The sequence below is a fragment of the Solanum dulcamara genome, chromosome 7 (assembly GCF_947179165.1).
Source record: "Solanum dulcamara chromosome 7, daSolDulc1.2, whole genome shotgun sequence".
In the NCBI taxonomy this organism is placed as follows: Eukaryota; Viridiplantae; Streptophyta; class Magnoliopsida; order Solanales; family Solanaceae; genus Solanum; species Solanum dulcamara.
The window spans coordinates 4,475,280-4,498,711 of record NC_077243.1 but is presented as its reverse complement, the minus strand read 5'-3'; the positions used below and the strand labels follow the sequence as shown (position 1 = coordinate 4,498,711).

Below are 23,432 nucleotides of genomic sequence, written 5' to 3'. Positions count from 1 at the left end.
CGCTATTATAGCAGTTTCCTTATGTATATCGTTTCCTGGATATCTCACTAGTTTCATTTCATGCGTCAATAATATAAAATTATTATTTTTAAATTTTTTGATTGTGATGTTTTATTTGGACATGTTAAGTACTTCTTCTTTTTTCATGTTTCATCTCATTTCCGATCTACTATGCCCCATAATAAATCTATATGAATAGAAACACCAAATCATGTTTTAAATTATTAATTTATAATTATCAAGTGCCTTCTTATTAATATAAATTAAATCTAATTATTTTGTTTACTCCTGAATTTCTAAATTATTTGAATTTTTATTTTGTTATTCATATCTTTTTAATTTAAAATTTATGGACAATAATATGTGTATTATCTAATTACTTCATTATATATTTTAAGTATTATCTCTCCCCCTCCCCCCCCCCCCACCTATCTTTATGTATATTTTTTGTACTATATTTTAATTATTTTTTGCTAGTTTGACTTTGAATATTTTTTTGTGTGTGTGTTACACGTCATAAATAGTTGTGTTTTTTTTATTTCAATATATAAAATGTTGAGTTTAAATTTAAGTTACTTAACTATTTATATTTAAATGCTTATTAAATTCATTATTTTGGAGATAATGACACTAATTTTCTGATAAATTGAGGAACTTACTTTTTTTTTCTTTATGATTTTAGGAGAATTCTAACCAACTTAATATCTATTACAAATATATAATTCAAATATAAATTGAAATTAGTGGTAGGTTTAAAAATGATCTGTATATATGATAATATTATCAAAATTCAAAAAGTCTGAGTTTAAATACAAACTTATCATATAGTTTCAAATTATGTATTATTAGATACTACTTACATATGCAACATGTGGGTAGAATAGGCTATAAAAAATTCAGTGTTAATCAATAAAATATATAGAAAATCGGTTATGTAAATGTTATAAAAAAACACCTTAAATAGGTCAAAAGGTAATAAATAAGAAAACTTTTCACAAAAGTTATTGAATTACCAATTTCTCAATCTTGTTGTCTTCATTCCAAATTTCCTGCAACATTTGATTAAATAAATAGATCATCACACACATATAAAAATATATGAACACTTATTTTAATTAAATAATAATATAAAAACAATAACGAAAGTTAGCATTTAAAAAGCTAAAATGCTTGATTAAAATTTTCGATAAAAGGTTATCAAAAAACAAACAAACAAAATAAGAACAAAACAAATTACGTACTTCAATTCAAACCTGTATATAATAGCAAAAATATTAGCCTGTAATATGACTACCGCTCATCTATTAATCAATAAAATTAATGATCAATAACAAAAAAAAGAGAAGGAAGCTTAATATTATATATAATTGTCAGAGTATGTATAAAAAAAGTTAAGAAGCTAGAACTTTATTCTAACTCAAATTTCATTTAAATTCTAATTCAAATATTATATTGTTTTTTTAATGAAAGATTTTTTAACTACTCTTCTTTGTATTTAATTTTAAAAATTAAATGCATATATGTTCTTATAAGCTAAAATTTGAAATCCGTCTAATAATTCTATTTCCCCCCTACGTTCCCCCCTTCCTCCCTTTTTTCGTTCTCATTTATTTTTCTTTTCTTTATTTTTTATTATTGTTGTTGTTATTGTTATTGTTATAACTATTTATTTATTATTATTATTACTATCATATTTTTTAATTTTATTTGATATTTAATATATATATATATATATATATGAAGCTGAAAAGTTAGGACTCTATTACAAATCAAATTTCATTTAAATTTGAATTCAAATATAATATTTATTTTTTTTAAAAAAATCTTTTTGTTACTCTTTCTTATCCTTGATTTATTAAATACAATGATATTTTTCTTATAAATTAAATATTTAAATTGAGAGAAATATTTGGAATCAATAAAATATTCCCTCTCACTCCCTACGTTTTCTCTTTTTTCTCATTTATCTTCCTTTTCTTTTCATTCTTTTATTTGTTATTTTTATAAAATAAGATTACCCCCCCCCCCCCGCCCCATACGTTTTCTCATTTATCTTCTTTCTTTTTCCTTTTTTTTTATTATTACTACTACTGCTAATATTACTATTGCTATTATTTTATTATTATCATTATTATTTGTATTTATATTTTTATATTTTTACCTTTTAATTTAATATTTAAATTAAATATATTTAAATTTATTTTATAATATCTGAAAATGATAAGTTTATTCAAAAGTAAAAGTTCATTTAGGACTCTTCAACCATAGGTTTCTACTTTTAAGCTAATCAAAAATATATTTTTTTTGAAAGTTTAATATTTTTAAATTCAAATACTTTTATTTTTTCAATTAAAATTTTTTATTACAATATTTATTAACTTTATCTTAAAATTGTCAAGTGATTTTTTCACAGCTTACCACTTAACTTAACCACATTGCAAACTACTCTTGTTTATAATATATATATATATATATATATATATATATATATATTCAAAATTTTAGAACAACTCTGGAAATTGTTGTGCATATCTTGTGAGTCATTAGTTCTATTGATAATATGAAATATATGCCTGCACAAAATACTATGAGCATTGACCAGACAATGCAAATATATATATAATCGGATTACTTTAACAATATATTTGGTATAATCTTATAAGTGATGATAAAAGAAGGTGATGTATATCTTAATCTTATTTTATAAATATAGAGAAATTAATTTTCGATAAACTCTCAGCTCAATTAAAACATTTCAAAATATGTTTGAAAACACAAGCTCAATATTATTTCTTATGAAGTCATTATTTATGATTGTTACCTAATATTTAGTGAAAATAAAGTTCAATTACTATGTTGCGATTAGGGATCGGCATGGTATGATAGATACTGAATATCATATCGAAATCAAAAATTTTAATACCGCAATTTAAATATTATGGTATTTAGTATACATTTTTTAAAAGCTTGGTATTCAATATGGTATTTACTTTGGTATTTATTAAAAAAATACCGAAATATCGAATAACCATACTTAAGTATATAGTTACATTAGGGATCGGCATGGTATGATAGATACTGAATATCATATCGAAAACAAAAATTTTAATACCGCAATTTAAATATTATGGTATTTAGTATACATTTTTTAAAAGCTTGGTATTCAATATGGTATTTACTTTGGTATTTATTAAAAAAATACCGAAATACCGAATAACCATACTTAAGATATAGTTACATATAATTTCATAAATATGTAAGTATATAATACTAGCAAATATATAAAATAGTAACTAATTATTTAGATTTTTAAATTTTGACTATTCTATCTTGATTTTAATGTTCTTTTTGGGTGATTGAATAATTAAGAGAATTGTTGTACTTTATCTTGAATATTCACATGTGTAAGGTATTATTATGATATAATTGCGACGTTTCTTGAAAAGTCAAAGTCATAATTCTTTATTATATAAATATATGTAAATTAAATTTGACCAAACTATAGTAATCGATTTACCGTATCAAAAAAAATACCAAAATCAAACTTAAAAATACCTAACCATGCCGAATTAATTTGATATGACAATGATAAAGTATTTTTAAAAATCGAACACTAAAATTACCGAGCCAAACTTTTCAAATATTATATCATACCGACTACTGTACCATGCCCACCCCTAATTGCAACAATAGCTTAATCCATATTAATAATGTTAAAAAAAGTTGCACAATTAATACTCTATTAATTTTTTTTTTATTTGTTTATAATACATTTTATTCATTTCATATAGTTTAATATTCGTATATGATCTTTGATATATATTGTTTAACCAAATAATTAGCAAACATAATAATAAGTAATTTGACATAACATTGAAATGTGTATGGTACATGTGATTTGTTTGGCCCCTCGAATCGAAGTTTTATGGGAACTTCATGTTATAATTGGATGCACTAAATTGTCCAAACACTTTTAAACTCACCTTTCGCAATCTTAACGACCTAATCGATCTGCCTCTTTTGACTATACAAATTGCCTCTTATCCATGCAAGTAGGGATGAATTTTGAGTAACGGAAATTCAATAATTTTTGCGTCCACTTAATATTAAAAAATTATTTGATATGTATAAGAAATATCTTAAGTGAAGAATCTTGCTTTAGCTAAGTTGGCCTTTTGTATGGGGTTTGATTCATCTTGAACATAAATAATAGTTGTTGTTTTTTTAATTTGAGATTATTGTTAATTTATAAATTTCAATTTTTGAAAATTTGTCTCCATGCAAGCCAACTTTTATTATTTTTTTTCCTGATATTTATATTGGTGTTGATCGAACTTCGATTCGCGCCGAAAAATCTCATATTGGAGATAAACACCCCTTAAAAAAAGTGTCTTCACATTCAAGATTCAAACTCGACATATTTAATTAAGAATAAAAGAATATTTACCACTTTACTGTAACCCTTATTTGTTAAACTTGTTTCAATTCTCTTTGAATTAACTCAAGTCTACTGAAGTTATCCAATTATCTCTTCGTCTTTTAAAAAAAATAAATTCATCATTATTTATTTTTTAGAAAAATATAAAAAGAAAACAATATTTCCTCCTCATCCTATATTCCACCGCACCCCGAAATTAATTATTTTTAATTATACCGTAAAAAAAAAGAAGAGAAAATAATAAGATGAAAATCAAATCCTCACTAGAGAAAAATGTTTGTTACCAATGAACTGAATTACTAATATTTTTCTTCTTTCATATTTTCTCAATTTCAGAAAGTCAATTTTTATACATTTTCTCAAAGTTCCTTTTTTTTTTCTTCCAATTGTTGCAAATTTAGAAGAAAAAAAAATAAACTTTGGGTTAAGATTGTAAAAATATTAGTCAAAAAATTGAGTAGGCGTTGGGGAAAATAATTAAAGTGGGGAGAGACAAGAAACCCGTGGGGGGCCTTAAATTGTTACCGCACCCAATTCCCAATTATAGACTTTAAATTCTAATGCCCCCCTCCCCCCCCAAATAAAAGGGTCCATTTATATCCAGCAAATGCTCATCTTTTTTTCTTTCTCAGCATCTTTTTGCTCAACCTCTGCTCTCTATCGATATGGATTGTGATGCAATAATGAAGATATTTTATTCTTTGCAGTATGTAATTTAAATTTGATTAATGTTCTATGGGCTCCGAATAAATTTTATATCAAATCAATTTTATGTTTTGTAATTATGTGCATTAATTTTACAACTAAATATTTATTTTATTGTTTCCTTTCATATAAATTATGACCTCGACTTAAAGTTGGGATGACTTAAAAGATATAAGTTACTATAAGTAATATATTATAACTAGGTATAATTGAATTTGTTTTCTTTTATTATATGATTCTTAAAGTTAGTAAAATAAATCCCCAATATTGTTAGTGTAGAGAAATAAAATCTGATTAGTTATGTAATAAAAGAAATATGATATAATGTTTAGAAATAAAAACTCATACCTAATGTTTAAGGAATCGAAAGAAAAAAAAGTTATATGTTTTATTTGTTATCGTTAACCCCCCCCCCCCCCTCCTCCACACCCAAAAAAAATGACATAAAATATACATTGATCCATTTTTTCTTGGCTTGGAGCAATCATTAAATAAAAGAATATTTTTGAGCTATTTTGCTAGTTGGGTGACATTTTGAATTAAAAATTGTAACGAAAAGAGCATTCTTTAATAAAGTTTTTAATTTTGAGACGGATTGATGAGTAAGTTTATTAATTTTGATAAATTTTTGTTCGTCTCCGAATTCATAACTTACCTGCAATATTAATTTCATAATTTATTATACGTAAATATCTATTAAGTTTCTCGATACATATATAAAATTTAGACTAAAATTATTAAATTTTTACAGTAAATTGTTGCATCCGCCCCATGATCAGAGAGAGATTATTGACAAAGACAAAGAGGTTCCCTATCATATTGGATCTTGTGTTCGTGGAGGTAATAAAACATACATGTCTTTACATATATTGTCATGTATATGCATAAACATAGTGACATATATATTGTGAAAGATGTTAGATTTTTTTTCTTTTTGAACATTAGTGACATACAATAATAAATAGTGATAGTAACAAAAGGGCCAAAAACATGTTGGAGTGGGGTTGTGGGAGAGTGACAGTTGAGGAGCAATAAATAAGAGCTATAAAGATCATCAAAGATTTGCGATGGAGTGATAAGTATTTATTTATGCTTAATCAGAGATTTTGAATTCAATTTTTTTTAAGTACGAAATTATCTTTATTAGAAAGTATTTTATCCTCAGTGTGGAACTTTCTGATGCTAATTCAAATTTAATCAATATTAATATGAATATTAGATACCGAATGAAAAACAAAAAAAAATTAGAAAAAATAAGAGCTACAATTCAGATGCTAGGTTTGTGCATGTTTCATAAAAGAGCAACGTCACCTTTTATCATTTCTTCCTTTTCCTCGTGAATTGGGACATTACTTTCATTACTGCTGCTATTGTCATTTGTTTTTGAAGTTAGAGATATATATTATATATACATACAATATTTAGCATAAAATATAATCTATATATTTTATACCTATTTTTGTGAACATTCAGAACCATAATTATCCCTTTTTTGTTTTGGCTATTGTCTTCAATTTGTCCAATTTTCGAAACAGAGGGAGGAAATAACTATCATTAAAGATGAAAAAAAGAAGGAAAATAATTTGAGAGCTTTTAATCTATTCTATGGTACCATTTATTTGTGTTCCTTTTTTTGAAAAAAAAATTAAAAAATCCCCACTTCTTCAAATTCTTTGTTTATTAAATTGTTTTTATTTGAAGTTAGCATTTTTCATGCCGGTGACTTAAATGGTCACTCTTGATCATTTTATAATATTTTCTCCAAAAATACTTATGAATTTAAAAAAATTCACCAAAAGTGTAGTGAAATAAAACCTCAAAATTCAGGACAGTGGATTAGTGGTGGACTCTTACTTGAACCCTCAATAATTTACCCAAGCTAATTTTTTAAGCTTTAAGTGTTTTTTTTTTTTTTAACAAAACATGCAAATTTTGCATATTTGAAAAAGACTAGTGAATAATTTCACAAGATAATTAAAATTAAAGATTATAACAATATTAATCCAATAAAAATTGTGAATAATTGAACACAAGCAAGTGTTGCCAATATGACAAGACATGTAAACAATAACAAAACTGGTAAACTGAAGATTGAATTAAAGTTATGCCCCATCCGACATAATTTGTGTATAAGATAAAATTTGTCAGTTCGATGTGATTGGTGAATGATTTAACAAAATAGACATAATGAAGATTGTATCAAAATTATATCTGCTCCCACGACGTAACCTATGATTAAGACGACATTTGTAAATAAATAATTTAATAAGATAAATGCAACGAAGATTGTCCTAAAATTATAACCATGCCTTGACATAACTTGTGAACGTGTAGCTTTCCCATCTACTGGGTGTGTAGCAGCTCCACAACTAATTTTGCAAAAATAACTTAAATAAAGACAAAATTTAAAGGATAATTTACCTAAATCCCACTAGTTTATGAGTTAATTACTTAGATATACTCTAATTTGTAATATTATGTATCTTATCATATTTTTGTTCGTCCAGATATATTCAGATACATCGACATACATGTATCTACGGATATATTGGGTCAAAATTAGGTGTAATTTATTCTAGATACATAGTATCCAAGTGGATTCACATGTATCTAGGATACATAACAAATCTTGCTTGCCTCTCTCCCATCTTACTCGCCACTCTTGCATGAATCTGTCCATGTATCTGGTATTTCAATACATACAGATACATGTATCTACTGTGTATCTAGTGTAATTCACATGTATCTGGGATATATACGAATTTCGCTCGCCTCCCTCCCCTATTTTACTTGTCTCTCTCCCTATTTTAGTGTATCTGATAGCAAAAATACATGTACCTAAGTGTATCTTTCTCAATATATAATAGAAAAGTCTTAATTAGTGGTAAGATACGTAATATTTTAAAAATATAGGTATTAATAGTAAATATGATAGTAAAGTATGCGTAATTAAGTAGTTTTTTCAAATTTAAACAAACACCAAATGATCTTATTTGTGCAAATCTCCCTAACAAGGCAAAAGCCCGGCCCAATAATATCAAACTCGGCTGGCAAACCCTGTTATCTGGGCTCCAGCTCAAGTATCCAAGTGCTATGTTCGGTTCTTTCACCCCAACAAGATAATAGAGGCCCAATTCCCTTTTCCTTCCTGTTTGATTTACGGCAAATACCTCTTAAAAAACGCATTTAGATTTTTTCTCTATTTCTAAAGATTGCGCAAATATAGCCTTTAAAAAATTACCTTTTCAAAGTACTTTAAACATAAGTTTAATATTTGCTTAACCTCTTTATAGACAAAACATTAAAATGTCGTCTTTAATGTTAGCAGAAATTGTTATGTGTGTGTATATATGTATACTAGATCTTGCATAAGTAGTAATACCTAATATGATGGTTAGGAGACAAGTTATATAAAAATTTCAATAATAATAATAATATGCTTGTTTTTTCATTATAACTTTCTTAAAATTATTAATAGTAATTGTTTTTTCTCTTATCATTTAGCTATTTTTAATTTATTAGTTTCGATACTAATAATTTTTCTATCGAAACGAAGGATAACATTTTTGTATGTGCATAGTATGTCATATCATCTCGTCCCCGCTGCATCGAAGAGTGCTTGAATAGATAGAAAGAGATGGCTAAAGAAAAATTACTTTTTCAAGTGTTAATAGCAGAACGTTTTATCAATCGGGGAAGATTTTTCTATTGACTTGGAATAAGCGGACAAATTACCCGATGAATAATAAGTATTCTAGAAATATAAAAAATCAAAGTATTTAGGGATTCCTGGTATGATAAGATTCTATCACCCCTCAGTCGACATTTCATTCTCCTTAGTGCTTGGGCGCCTCTGAAATTATGAAATCCTCGTCTCACTAAATTCGTTCTCAAATAATTCATTGATGGAATTAAAATTAATTTGTCAATAATGACGAGTCAAATCGTTAAATACCTTTTTCTTCAACCAATACCGCCAAGCGGAGTGAGGAAGCGGGAAACAGAAACAGAGCAACACACCATGGCTGAGCAGCAGCTTGTAAGCATGGGCTTTTCAGAAGACATCGCCGCCGAAGCTCTGACGGCAACCGGCGGCGATATCATCAAAGCCACCGAGTGGATTCTCAGTCACCGCCATAACCACAAGGGTTCTCAAGATTCTTGCAATTTCAACCCAATTTCTTCTTCTTCCTCTGGGTCTCCCATTACCGCCGCCAACGATTATCATCCATCCACTCCACCATTCCAGCCTAAAATCGATCGATTTTTTACATTTCAATCCAAACTTCTCACACCCACTTCCGTATCAGTGCTTAAACCTATTGTTTCTACTAAAGGGGTGACGACGACCCATGAAGTAGAAGAAGATAAAGAAGTCGAGGAACCTCCATTACTCCGTCTAACAAAGCGTCCTAAAGTAGCTGAATCTGAACAAGGAAAGAAACGACCCCCTCATGAACCCTTGTCTGAACGAATGCGACCTCGAACCCTTGATGATATTGTTGGGCAAGATCATCTTTTGGCACCCAAATCCCTTCTTCGATCAGCCATTGATTGTGGTCGTCTTCCTTCAATACTTTTATGGGGGCCACCGGGTACAGGCAAAACCTCCATTGCTAGAGCCATAGTTAACACTTGCTCTGCTTCTGAAGCTGGTGGAAATACTTATCGGTTTGTTTCTTTGTCGGCTGTTACTTCGGGCGTTAAGGATGTTAGAGAAGCTGTTGATGAAGCGAGAAGAATGAAAAAGATGAGTAACAAGAGGACCATTCTTTTCATTGATGAGGTTCATAGGTTCAACAAGGCTCAGCAAGATTCTTTTTTGCCGGTAATTGAAGATGGCAGTGTCGTTTTCATGGGAGCAACCACAGAAAACCCATCATTTCATTTGATTACGCCTTTATTGTCCAGGTGCAGAGTTTTGACTCTCAATCCTTTAAAGCCCCACCATATTGCTACGCTACTCAGGCGGGCTGCTGCTGATTCTGATAAGGGGCTGTCCTGTTGTATGGGAGAGAGGATGAAAATTGAAGTAAATGATGAATGTATAGAGTTTCTTTCAACAAACTGTGATGGAGATGCAAGGGTGGCATTAAATGCCTTGGAAATTTCAGCTACCACTGCTGCTGCACGTACGGGAATGACTAGAGGATCAAACGGGGAGTTAGGGGACAACAAAGGAAATGCCGACGAGTCTTCTTTGTCTGCAGTTATCAATCTGAATGATGTCAAAGAGGCAATGCAATGTAAGCATTTGGCTTATGACAGAGCAGGGGATGAACACTATAATCTTATCAGCGCGCTACACAAATCTATGAGAGGAAGTGATGCTAACGCTTCTATTTATTGGCTGGTGAGAATGTTGGAAGGGGGTGAAGAGCCTCTTTACATAGCACGCAGGCTGGTCAGGTTTGCTAGTGAAGATGTGGGGTTGGCTGATCCATCGGCTCTTGGTCAAGCTGTTGCTTGCTACCAAGCCTGCCATTTTATTGGTATGCCTGAGTGCAATGTTATCCTTGCTCAGTGTGTTGCTTATTTGGCGTTGGCTCCGAAGTCTATTGCTGTCTATAGAGCAATAGGGGCAGCTCAAAAAGTGGTAAGGGAATCCGTTGGACAAAATGAAGGAGTGCCCCTTCATCTTAGGAATGCACCAACTAAGCTAATGAAAGATATTGGTTATGGGAGGGACTATATTTATCCTCCTGACAATCCAAACTCATCCCAGACTTACTTGCCACCGTCTCTTGAAGGTTATACGTTTCTTGATTGGCCAAATGTTGCAGCAAATGATCGATGATGAGGATTACATGACTATGTTGTTGCTTCTGAAAATAGCCTGTTTTGCTGGTTAGCACTGTTTCTTGTCTTTTATCTTGATTTCTCTGGTTTTGGGTGTTGTAATGATCTGAGAAAACTTTAGTAATTGTGAGCCTCGTTGTAGTTATTTTTTGGGGACTTCTATTAGGTGTGAGCAGAGGAGGTGGGAAAAACTTACTGGTTTGGAGGGATTGAATGATGCCAATTTGGTTGTAGTTTTGTCAGAATCTATGCGTCCCCTCCTTTTTGTTTTTGTATTTGGGCTACATCTGGAAACAATACATATTTACTTGATGAGATCTTGTGAGGGAGGACATGTGAGGTTTACTTTACCGCTTTTATCTCTATTTTTACAAGGATTGTTCACTTCTTATCTCAAAAACTTAATTTGAAATTTGGCCTGGATGGGGATGAATAATTTCTTCATATTTGACCTATATGTCCAATGATTGAGCTTTGTTCCATGCTATAAACGAATGAAATAATAGTTATGACATAACTGTTTTAGATGATGCCCAAATTCAGAGCTCCTCTTTTGTGATGTCATATGATTTGAGGCGTCTTTGACGTGATAATGATAACTTTCTCAACTGCTGTGTTAACCATCAAATCTGTACGGCTTAATATCATGTCCTTTTGAGCAAGTAATGTGGAGTAGCAGTTGCTGATTGAAGACATAATAAATTGGGATGAACTTGGGCATTGTGATATATTTTATCATCTGGGAGAAAAAAGATATTACTTCCATATGCCTTAAATAAAGTATAAGTTGATATCTGAGATTGACCATACATAAGACAATTGGTAACTAACAACTCAATCAAGCTTTTCTCTGAGGTGTCTGTGGGGACTGCTTAGCAGTGTGTTCCTGTTACTTTTTAGAAATCTGTCTCTTATTATTATCAATTCTTTGTAAACCTACTCCATGTTAATTCTCTCTTGTGGTGTTTCTGCTGAACATGATAGCCCAAGTTGGAAAATAGAAACCAAACACTTGATCTGTTCACTACTTATATTCTTGTTAGCATCCCCTACTGTCATTTCTACACAAAGAGCGGATCCATCGACAATATCCATTATTTGATCTTGTAATGCCAGTTTGATGAAAAGGTGCAGATTCACATTGTCTTTGAATGGTTTGTCTGTTGGTCTTTTTCCAGTGAAAGTCTCCAGCAATACGATCCCATAACTATACAAGTCTCCTTTTACAGCGACCTCAGCACCCATGCCATACTCTGCAGTATTGATCCATATTAGCCATTCACTCTCTGTAAAACATCATTTTGAAACTAACCCAAGTTTTGAAGTATTTGTCAGATTTAAGTAGAGGATAATCAAAAAAATGAGAAAGGATATTTACCTGGTGGGGCGTATCCAATAGTTCCCTGTATTCCGAGTGTACTGAATTGGTTACAGTTGCCTTCCCCAGAAACATTAGGGATGAACCTGGACAATCCAAAATCACTTACATGTGCTATCATGTTGTCGTTGAGAAGAATGTTACTTGGCTTGAGATCACAGTGAACCACAGGGATTTCACATTGATGATGAAGATAGTATAATGCAGAAGCCACGTTTATTGCAATATTTAATCTCTGAAGAATGTTTAAGCTATTGCATTGTATTTGTCTTTCTGATTCTTGATGTAACCACTCCTCCAAGCTCCCATTTTCCATAAACTAATACATTATGGCTTTAAAGTTGTTTCCTTTGAAGTCAATGCTGGGGCATGCAGTTATGACTTTCACCAGGTTTCTATGCCATGTATTTCTCAAGGCTTGGCATTCAGCTATGAAGCTTTTAGATGCACTGTGTCTTTGGAGGTTGAGTACCTTGACTGCAACTGGATTTTAATTTGATGAGTGAAGAATTCCTTTGTACACAGTGCCGAAACTGCCTGAACCTAACAACCTATCCGAATAAAACCATCAGTTGCATCATGAAGCTCCTTATATGTAATCATGGGGAAGATGAAATGCCCAGATGTGGATGTTGCATCTCTTCGTTTTCTGGATCTTGTAATAAAAAACATAGAAAGCAGAAAGCATGCTACTGCAGGCTGTAGCAAATAAAACAACACTGATAATCACAGTCAAGACAGGTGTAAGACGCTTCCTCTTTGTTCTATGGTTTTCTTGCTTTTGGCGTGGATTCCACCACAAAGCTTGGGATTCCCCTCAACTTCGAATGCGGTTGCATTTGAGTATACTCCTTGAACGGGAACCTCACCTTCTAAATTGTTGTCCGAAAGGTTCAGGTACAGTAGGGAGGAAAGATTCAGAGTCCAAGGTGGAATTTCTCCTGATAAGTTGTTTCTTGAAAGGTCTAGCTCCCGTAGGTTTTGTAAGTCAGCTAAGTACAGGACGGACCCTTCAAATGAATTGTCTTGCATGTCTTCTTGGAATCATGCCTGGGAAATTGTTGTAAGAAAGGTTAAAACCTGCAAGGTTTGTTGTATCTCCAATCTCCATTGGCAGGGAGCCCATAAAAGAGTTGTAAGAGATGTTAGCATGTGCTTTGTCAAAAGAGATATTTACATGTGCTAGGAATGACAAACTCGGCAATTGCCATGGAATTATGCCACTTAGATTATTTTCACCTGTATAAAGCCTCAACAGTTGCTTGCAATTTCCAAGGGGTGGAGGAACGGTTCCATTTAAAGAATTTCCAGACAAATAAAGATAGAGCAGTCTCGTGATGTTGCCTATTGGAGGTGGGATCTCGCCTGTCAATCTGTTTGAATCGAAGTCGAGATTTCCCAAGTTGGAAAGGATTCCTATTGATGCTGGAATGCTACCAGTTAGACGGTTTTCTTGCAAGTAAAGTGTATTTTGGTTCACCAGGTTTGCAATTTGTTCCCTTGAATCCTATTCCCATGTGTAATCCGGTCAATCGGATGGACAGGTTGGTTACTGAGTTTGGGAACATGCCTCCAAAGTGGTTGTGGGCCAAAAGCAACTATTGTAGGTTGCTGCAGTTGGTCAGGGAACTGATGAAATTCATGTTAATCAGGTTCATCTCTCCCCAACTGATTACCATTAACGTTGAGCCACCTTAGGTTTTTCACCTTTCCTAGACACTCAGGTACATTTCCAGTAAAATTGTTACCTGGAAGATCAAGTATTTGAAGATTTGAAGCATTGGCAAATGAATCTTTAAAATGTTCCAGTGAACAAATTCATTCCCCAATTGATCTTCTCAGCTTTTGGAAAAGCAACACCAATATAGGACAGGCCTATTCCTTTAAGTGATGACAAATTGTAGAGCGGAGGGGTAACTCACCAAAAAGTTGATTGGCTGATAAATCAATCAGTGTCCAACTTCTCACCCATGACAGAGTCCAGAAGGTCTACCTTCAACTGGTTATATGACAGTCCTAGCTCTTGCAAATATGTAAGATTCCCAAGTGAAGCCGCGAAACTTCCGCTCGGATTGTTGCTTCCTAAGTGCAGCTTGGTGAGCTCTGGAAGTGATCCCAGTTCAGAAGGAATCTGCCCCACCTGAGAGTTATGGTCTAGTGCAATGGTCACAAGTTTGGAGCACTGAGACAAGTTAGATGGCACTTCTTCACCTCCAAGAAAATTGTAGCTCATGTTTAAGTTCTGAAGTCTGAAGAGATTACTCACTTCATGAGAAATTTCTCCTCGGAAAGAGTTGTCTGAAAGATCAAGAGAGTTTAGGAAGGAAAGATTTCCAATATGAGGTGAAATGCTTCCTGCTAACCTCTTGCCTTTCAGATTCAAGTGAGTTACTCTTTGGTGTTTGATGCCGCATGTAACTCCAGGCCAATGGCAGAAATGTGAAGAACCATTCCTAGAATCCAAGATTGCTAAATAGTCTTCAGTTATGTAGGATTTGAACTCGAGCAACGCGCTCATGTCTATCTCATTTGTTAGAGTGGCTGCTGCAATGCATCTTAAGTTGAACGGTCAACATATGAAATTGATAGCAAAAAGAGTAAACATGAACATTAGATTTACACTTATATTATGAACCTTCATTGCTTTCTCAGTTTTGTTTGATAGACTTGTGCTTGCAAGTTGGGACATCACATCTACACATATACAGTCCTGAGATTAGCTCTCATCCTAAAGAGGAAATTTGATTGTTACTTCTTTATACTGTAAAGTTTGTTTGATTGACCACTATAATTGTTTAAAATTTTCATTCTAAATTTTCCAATTTATTGCTAATTGCTTTCATTGGCAAAGCATCTATAATCAACAAGGTCGCTTAATTAAATTCGCTAGTCTACTAAATCATGGAAAACGGGATCAACAATTTGGGAAAAACAAATGATGTTGGTCAAAGTCTCTGCAGAAAAGAATATATTACTGCATTTTAAAGAGTTAATCGACTGCCAAAATACATATTAAGCTATTATCGTATCATAGAGAAGCTAAGAACAGGAAATTTTCTGCGACGTAAACACAATCTGATGCATTGCTTCTTGTACTACACTTAAATTCAAGAAGATGGAAAGTAGAGTTGACAAAAGATTAATTCATTCCAGTTCAACAAATACTGGCAACTCCTGCAGCAGGTATACTAGTGTGCAATATTATTCTAAGGGGTTGTTTTGTTACAAGGATTAGGGGGTTATCCCAATATAAAATTTGGAATTACATTTGTCTAGTGTTTGTTGTGGACAATAGCTAAAACATCAGTTGAGAAATACAAGTTCATAACCTAAATCCTTAGTTGTGATTTGAGCCAAATAGTGCAACAAGACAGCAGGAAGTGCTGAAAATGATGACAAAAGTCTTATCACCTTCCATAAATTAGAAGAAATGCTTCTACATAGTCTCTCTGTCACTACAATTTTAATGAAACCCAGTTGAGTATATAGTGTGTAATCCTGGACGCTCTGCTTGGGAAGGATGCTGCCTTCTCAACTTGGCAGAATATCATCACCCTGTCGCCCCAAAAAATTACTCACAAGTTGCTTCATAAGCGCAGGAGAGCATAGTAGCCAAGACAACTGAAAGCAAACATTACAAACAACCAATTTGCAGAGCTAAATGAAGAATTGATCTACACAGGGATAGGCTCAGGAGCTGAATCTGAGGGAGCACCGCTACTGCCATTGAGGACGTTGACATTGCCATCTGAATCCACGTCCACAATTACTGAATCACCTTCTTTGATCTCACCTGCAAGCATCTTCTCAGCCATGCTATCCTCCAGCAGTCTCATAATAGCTCTCCTCAATGGCCTAGCTCCATAGCTTGGGTTGTATCCTTCCTCAACCACCCTGTCTCTAAACCTCTCAGTCACTTGAAGTTCTATCTCCTTATTCTTCAACCTGACAAAGACCTCCTTAAGCATGATATCAGCAATCTCCTTCACCTCCAACTTAGTGAGCTGACGGAATACAATCATCTCATCTAATCTGTTTAAGAACTCTGGCCTGAAGTACTGTTTCAACTCCTCAGTCACCAAGCTCTTGATACGGTTGTAACTACTATCCTTCTCGTCAAAATCTAGATCAAAACCTATGCGACGGCCTCCTTTCTCTATCACACTGCTTCCAACATTCGATGTCATGATGAGGAGTGTATTCTTGAAGTCGACAGTTCTGCCCTTGCTGTCTGTCAATCTTCCATCTTCAAGAATTTGAAGCATCATGTTAAAGACATCAGGATGAGCCTTCTCAATCTCATCAAAGAGCACAACAGTGTAAGGTCGACGCCTCACAGCTTCAGTTAATTGACCACCTTCAGTGTAACCAACATACCCAGGGGGTGAACCAATGAGTTTAGAGACGGTGTGTCTCTCCATAAACTCGCTCATATCAAGCCGAATCATTGCTTCTTCAGAACCAAAGTAGTACGTTGCTAAAGACTTGGCCAGTTCGGACTTCCCAACACCAGTTGGACCAGAAAAGATGAAACTGGCAATAGGTCGGTTGGGATTCTTGAGTCCAACACGAGCACGTCTGATAGCACGACTAATGGCTTTTACAGCTTCATCCTGGCCAATGACTCGGGTATGAAGAGTTTCTTCCATTTTTAGGAGGCGGTCAGATTCATCAGTTGAGACCTTCTCTACAGGAATGCCAGTCCAGGAAGAGACAATGTGCTGAATATCTGCCTCTGTTACCAAGGGACCTGCTGCATCTCCTGCCTCAGATTCAGCCTTGCTCATCTCTTTGTTTTTGTCTATCAAGGCCGTGATCTGTGCCTTGAGATCCATTTCTCTATCACGCAACTCCCCAGCCTGTCCAATGCATAGAAACTTAAGGAATTATTCATCCCATATGTGTAGTGCACTAGTTGAGTTGGCTGACAAATACAATTCAAAACCACATATAGGAGGATTAAAATTGCACATCTTGAACATCTCAATGCTTTCAATAAGAAATTAACCAGTTCGATGGAACTTTATGCACAGGATCAAGAGGAAACCAGGCACCTTTTCAAAATCTTGACCGCGGACAGCTTCATTTTTCTCCTTTGTAATCTGGCGAAGCTCTTTCTCTAGTTCTCTTGCTTCCTCAGGGAGCTGGACAGTATCAAGAGAACGAGTCATGACTCCATTAGGAAGAAAGGGAAGGACAGAGTAAGACAGAGAGTACTCTATACCTGTGCATGGCGAAGTCGAACACGGGAACCAGCTTCATCAATCAAGTCAATTGCTTTATCAGGCAGAAAGCGGTCACTGGAACAAAGGTTCAACTCAAAAACATATTCATGCTCTAATTGAGATAAATCATGGAATTCCGATGTGAATATTTTCGGAGTGGAGATAAATGTGCAATTTTTAAGGAGACAAAGTGTGCATAAGCCTATTCAGACACCGATACAAAAGAAAACCAGCTTGTACTAGGAGTTTTATTCTTGGGAAAGAGATATATCTAAATCATACGAGAAAACATTTAGTTGGTTATGAAATCCCAAAGTCAAAATGTACCAACAGCTCAAGTCGAGAAGAGAATTTGGAAAATGAGAATATGATTAATACCTGATGTACTGGTGAGAAAGCTTGGCAGCAGCGTCTAATGCCTCATCGGTGTAACGGAGCTTGTGATGAATCTCATACCTCTCCCGAAGCCCTTTTAGGATCTGTATGGTTTCATCCACAGAAGGTTCAGGGACCTTAACTGGCTGGAACCTCCTCTCCAGTGCAGGGTCTTTCTCAATGTGCTTTCTGTACTCATCCAGGGTTGTGGCTCCAATACACTGATAAGTGAAACCAAGCAAAATACTTCTCAGTTACACGAGCTGTTAGGGGTCGTTTGGTTTGGATACAAGTTATGCTGAGAGTAGTTTTTATTGCTTGTTTGGTTGGTCATATTCAAAGTTATATTCATTGCATAATTTCTAAGAATAATTTGTTTGTTTACAAAAATACCCTCCATCTTATTTAACTCTTTTTTTTTTACATTTTCTTTCCAAGCTTTAATTATTCATTCCTAAAAATAAAATTTTCATCTTATTTAACTTAAATATTTTTATTTATGCATTTCCATGATTGTGCCACGTGTTTTTAAAATTAAAGTTTCATCTTATTTAACTTAAAAATAAAACTTTCATCTTATTTAGATTTAAATAAATTTTCCTTCTTATTTAACTTAAATATAAAACTTTCCTCTTATTTAGCTTTAAAATAAAACTTTCATTTTAAGTTTATTAAAGTAAAAGAAATTTTGTTATTAAAATTATCTACATTTTAATTGATATATAAAATATAATTTTCAAGTTAGTAATAAACTATTTAATTAAAAATATGTAATTTAGTAGTAGAGTGAACATTTTAAGAGAAATCAAAATATAAATAAACATAAGAATTAGACAAATAAATTCAACTTACAGTATATTCATACATAGAAATTGTATTTATAAAATGTAATTTTTTAATAGAAAAATATATTATCATAAAAACAACAATTAATTAAAGTTATGAATGTTATTATAAATGTATTTAAAAATTATATAAATATACATGAATGTAAAAGTGGTGTATAAAAGAGTTTAAGAGGATATTTTTGTTATTTTACACCTTTATCCCAGGATAAGTTATCCTGGGATTAGTATTCCACCCCCAGAGAGGGATAACTTATCCTAGTACTAATTGTTAATCCTGGGATAAGTTATCCCAGCCTTTGCAACCAAACAAGGGATTAAAGGCCACTTAAAAATTATCCCGGGATTAATTCCTCTTATACATCACACCAAACGACCCCTTAGTATTTTGTTATGCTAACAGATTCACCTTTGAAATTCTTTTGTAGTTTTACCAGGATGAACTCAGATCAAGATAATGATTAAACACCAAATTTAAAGTAGATTTCATAGTTCTCACTGAAATTCCAAGGAAGGACATACTACAGGTCAAGGAGGATAACGAACCTGCAGCTCGCCTCTAGCCAGGGCAGGTTTCAAGATGTTTGCAGCATCAATTGCTCCCTCTGCAGCTCCAGCTCCAATCAATGTGTGCACTTCATCAATAAACAGTATTATTTCATCACTTTGTTTAATTTCCTCCATTAGTTTCTTCAGTCTTTCCTCAAACTCTCCACGATATTTTGTCCCAGCAACAAGCAATCCCATATCAAGTGTTATGACCTGATCATCACCCATTGCAAGTCACAGACTCATATAATGACAAGGAGTTATAATTTTTTTGAAAAAGAAGGGAATACAACATCCAAATAGTTGCAGATAAAAAGATTCACAAAAATAGGTTCATCCACCCTATGACTTCAGTTAGACTCAGAATTGAAGTAAGAGGGTAACTAAAACCTGTTTTTCTTTAGTGCCTTTATAGCTGAGTCCATAAATCAGTCAGTGAAAGAAATATGTTAAGTAGGCTCAAGGCGGTTGAAATTTGAAAACCCGTTAATCCAGGTTATTGGGACATTCATGTGTTTCTGTAAATTTTTGGAAATATCCATGGTCTAGATGATTGGATTCTTTAGAATTGCATATTTTTGGGCCCAGAGTGTAGGGGGTGTTAAATGTGGAATCAGATAACAATATGGCATTTTCTACTTTACGTACTTCTTGTGTATATATCTTTGTCTGCGGAATTTTTACTTCCAATTTAATAAATTACCCACTCTATAAAATCAAATTCTAAGACACCATACAAATGATTTTTGAAGTCTTTCTATCTAACAATGTAGCACAGCTTCTGGATCTGCCATACAGTTGAGATAAAATTGAAAAGGAGAGAGAAGAAAATAAAGCACAAGCATACAACAAGTTCTGCAAATTTATCATAAACCTCTTTACCTTCTTTCCCTCTATTGTTTCAGGGACATCACCATTAGCAATTCTTTGAGCTAGCCCTTCGGCAATAGCAGTTTTTCCAACACCTGGTTCTCCAATAAGACAAGGGTTGTTTTTTGTACGGCGACCCAAGATTTGAGTGACACGCTCAATTTGAGCCTGTCTTCCAACTACAGGATCTAGTTTCCCCTGAAAATACAATATGACCAGATCAAACAAATGAAGAGAGCCAATCAATTACCACATTATGAGAAATATCTTTTTATGTACCTCTTCAGCTAACTTTGTCAAATTGGTACCGTACTCCTCCAATGTAGGCATCTTTTGGCCAGAAGTTCCACCTCCAACACTAGCACCAACAGCTTCATTACTCTCACCAACCATTCGTATGACCTATTTATTTATTTTTCAAAAAATGGTGAAACTGATTACAATGGAATAAAGCAATTTAAATATCCTCCGCCCCATCAAAAGTAAACAACAACAACATACCCAGTGTAATCCCAATCCCACAGGTGGGGTCTAGGGAGGATAAGATGTATGCATACCTTACCCCTACCTCAAGGAGGTAGAGAGGTTGTTTCCGATGCCGCTCGGGTTCAAGAAAAGCATTTCAAAGCAGTTTGAGAAAGGAAAATTACTTGCCTGTGTGCGAATGTTACTGGGGTCAGCACCCAAGTTTTCAAGAACACGGGCAGCCACACCTTCACCTTCTCGCAGCAATCCAAGTAGCAAGTGTTCTGAGCCAATGTAATTATGCCCTGATCAAAAAAACAATCTACACAGTCAATAACCAAATGATTTTCAGAATCCAGTGACGCTTGTGCACAGAGATGACTAGATAGGAAAAAGAGGAAAAAAGTAACTATAGAAAATCATGCTTACAACTACTACATTAAAATAAGACTTTAAAGGAGAACATTTTTGTGTTTGCATGACCATAAGACAATCAAACAAAAGGCTGAAATGGTTAGATAGGAGTACCAAGTTGGCGGGCTTCCTCCAGAGAAAGTTCTAGAACACGCTTCGCACGAGGAGTAAATGGAATCTCAACGGCCACAAACCCACTACCCCTTCCAATTATTTTCTCTACCTCCACACGAGCATCTTTCAAATTAATTCCCATGGATTTAAGAACCTTAGCAGCAATACCAGTTCCCTCACCAATAAGACCCAGCAAGATTTGCTCTGTGCCAACAAAGTTGTGACCTAATCGTCTGGCCTCTTCTTGTGCAAGCATAATGACTTTTATTGCTTTCTCGGTGAAGCGCTCAAACATTGCTTTTGGGACAAATCGGCACCCTCGTGGTCGTCTGACAGAAGTTGCAGCTGCCACTTTTGAATGGAGAGTTTGTCCAGATTTTACAAGTAGTGTATCTAATGCATTGCACCCTCGCAGTCCTGTAAAACTGTTCAGCCTTGAGGAATATAATTTTACATTACATAGCATTCTAACAGTTATTTGATTTTTCCGGGAGCCATTGAATTGTCCAGCCCTTTCACCGGCAACTGAAGATGGAATGTTTGTTGACTGAACTAAAGCTCTAGCCATGATGGGCCTGCAACCTGACATGATAGCATATCAGAAAAGATCAGTAGTGGCATTTGGCAAAATATCAAGGTTCATATTACATAACAGACTAAGGATACAATAAGGAATTCATAATTAGCATACATCAACAAAACCATCGTTAAGCAATAACCATTGAAGGTTACTTTTTTTAAGCGACATAATGTAGACAAATAGGATCATTATGGGCATGCCAAACTTCAAAAAGCTCTGCAAATGCATGTTGCTTATTTTAACAAAATACTCTAGCAACATACAACTGGCGCATGAGCATAATACTAAACTCGAATTTCATCATAAAAATAACTCCATCAGTAAATGAATAATAAAGCCTTTAAATAAGAAGACCTGGAAAACTATGCAGCCACTGGGTGGCAACTGTTTTATCCAGGAATAAGCAGCCAAGCTGCAAGGACTTCATTTTCTAAACTAGCAGAATCGTGGAACATCTAAAGATGTATGCTGATTGTAGGTTTTTATTCCTATCGCATAGGTTAACTTGGTTTCAATGGGAATATTTATACAAACACTCTAGGATACAACAACAACAACTCATGTCCTTGAGACAGGCCAGTTTTATTCAGCACACCAAATACCAAGTGGTCTTAGCTGGGAATTCTAACACCACAACAAGTCAACCAGAACTACATCAAGTGCTTAATTCAAAATACAAAAAAAAAAAAAGGTGAGCTACATGATACCCCTTTCAAAGAAGCAAGCTCAGACTCCACAGCAATTCCAATTCATAAAAAGAATTAACCCCAGTTACATTCATAAGCTCCTAAACTTTGAAAGAAACTAGTACAAACAAGTAGAAGCAAAAAACCCATCGATTCATACAGTAAAAACATCAAAATAAGCTAAAATAACAGGTCAGAACAACTCAAACAGGTCCAAAGTTACAATTTTTATGGAACTAATGCTTAAATTTCACCACAAGAAATATAGGGTCGAAGTAGAAAAATGTAGAAACATCTAATTCAAAGCATTCAACACACACCCAAAACCAAATCTTGAAAGAACCCTAATAACAATTAGTCTCATTCACAAATAAATATATACACATAAAGAGATTAATTCATTAAAATGCTCACCGATTCTGAAAAGAGAAGAAGCAAGCAAGCAAGAAATAGAGAGACCTTGAAAAAGGTCGGCCGTGTGACAGTTCTATATAGAGATAGATTGATAGATATCATTGTCGATTCTAATTTGTAAATAATATAAAAACCGCTCTCTCTCCTTTGCATACGCTACTCCATTGAACATTCGTGCACCGCCACACACGTAATAATATAGCATAGATATAGATGTAAATTATACGCATTTAATTTTATCTTATTTACTTATATATTTTATTTAATTTATGATATTTGCAAGTGATGCCTAAGGACTCCTCACTTAAGATACAATCTTTATAAAAAAAATTAAAAAATAATTGAGAGCTTGAATTTCAAGATTTCTAATTAATGATTGAAAAATTCTTTACAAGACTTTTGTTTTTCTCTTTTTGGAAAATTTCCTGATTTATTGGAATTTTTTTGTTTGTGAAAACTTGGAACAAGTAGGTCCTATTATTTTAATCAAAAAAAAAACAGTGATGTTTATATTTGGACTGACAATAACTCTTTGTTTTGTTTTTAGTATAAGATTCAAGCCCTTGTTTGTTGTT

At 33.5% G+C, this 23,432-nt stretch overlaps 3 protein-coding genes and 1 pseudogene across 3 annotated transcripts; 1 reads left to right on the top strand and 3 right to left on the bottom strand.

The window, feature by feature from the left end:
- The first annotated feature begins 8,926 nt into the window (after positions 1 to 8,926).
- On the top strand, positions 8,927 to 11,316 carry LOC129895733 (uncharacterized). Its single transcript, XM_055971491.1, has one exon. It carries the CDS (start codon positions 9,075 to 9,077, stop codon positions 10,938 to 10,940), a length of 1,866 nt encoding a protein of 621 aa, XP_055827466.1. The 5' UTR covers positions 8,927 to 9,074; the 3' UTR covers positions 10,941 to 11,316.
- A 491-nt stretch (positions 11,317 to 11,807) lies between these two features.
- LOC129895734 (probable LRR receptor-like serine/threonine-protein kinase At3g47570) lies at positions 11,808 to 12,648 on the bottom strand (annotated as a pseudogene).
- A 684-nt stretch (positions 12,649 to 13,332) lies between these two features.
- Positions 13,333 to 14,838, bottom strand: LOC129893916 (LRR receptor-like serine/threonine-protein kinase EFR). Its single transcript, XM_055969350.1, has 3 exons — positions 14,289 to 14,838; positions 14,028 to 14,113; positions 13,333 to 13,827 (listed from the first exon to the last, which is right to left on the bottom strand). The coding sequence occupies exons 1-3, from the start codon at positions 14,836 to 14,838 to the stop codon at positions 13,333 to 13,335; spliced, it is 1,131 nt and encodes a 376-aa protein (XP_055825325.1).
- Positions 14,839 to 15,710: 872 nt separating this feature from the next.
- LOC129893852 (ATP-dependent Clp protease ATP-binding subunit ClpA homolog CD4A, chloroplastic) lies at positions 15,711 to 23,013 on the bottom strand. Its single transcript, XM_055969272.1, has 10 exons — positions 22,858 to 23,013; positions 21,178 to 21,759; positions 20,839 to 20,954; positions 20,464 to 20,586; positions 20,197 to 20,382; positions 19,312 to 19,527; positions 17,924 to 18,141; positions 17,545 to 17,620; positions 17,375 to 17,464; positions 15,711 to 17,179 (listed from the first exon to the last, which is right to left on the bottom strand). The coding sequence occupies exons 2-10, from the start codon at positions 21,743 to 21,745 to the stop codon at positions 15,995 to 15,997; spliced, it is 2,778 nt and encodes a 925-aa protein (XP_055825247.1). The 5' UTR covers positions 21,746 to 21,759; positions 22,858 to 23,013; the 3' UTR covers positions 15,711 to 15,994.
- Positions 23,014 to 23,432: the final 419 nt, after the last annotated feature.

Excerpts from the sequence above, each read along its gene's own strand:
- LOC129893852 (XM_055969272.1), bottom strand. The coding sequence starts at position 21,745 with ATGGCTAGAGCTTTAGTTCAGTCAACAAACATTCCATCTTCAGTTGCC. Across the intron at positions 18,142-19,311 it reads TGGCTAGAGGCGAGCTGCAG|TGTATTGGAGCCACAACCCT; the intron begins GTTCGTTATCCT and ends TTCACTTATCAG. Across the intron at positions 17,180-17,374 it reads GCGGTCAAGATTTTGAAAAG|GCTGGGGAGTTGCGTGATAG; the intron begins GTGCCTGGTTTC and ends TGCATTGGACAG.
- LOC129893916 (XM_055969350.1), bottom strand. The coding sequence starts at position 14,838 with ATGAGCGCGTTGCTCGAGTTCAAATCCTACATAACTGAAGACTATTTA. Across the intron at positions 14,114-14,288 it reads CCTTCTGGACTCTGTCATGG|ATTCATTTGCCAATGCTTCA; the intron begins GTGAGAAGTTGG and ends AACATTTTAAAG. Across the intron at positions 13,828-14,027 it reads TACCTGAGTGTCTAGGAAAG|GATTCAAGGGAACAAATTGC; the intron begins GTGAAAAACCTA and ends ACATGGGAATAG.
- LOC129895733 (XM_055971491.1), top strand. The coding sequence starts at position 9,075 with ATGACGAGTCAAATCGTTAAATACCTTTTTCTTCAACCAATACCGCCA.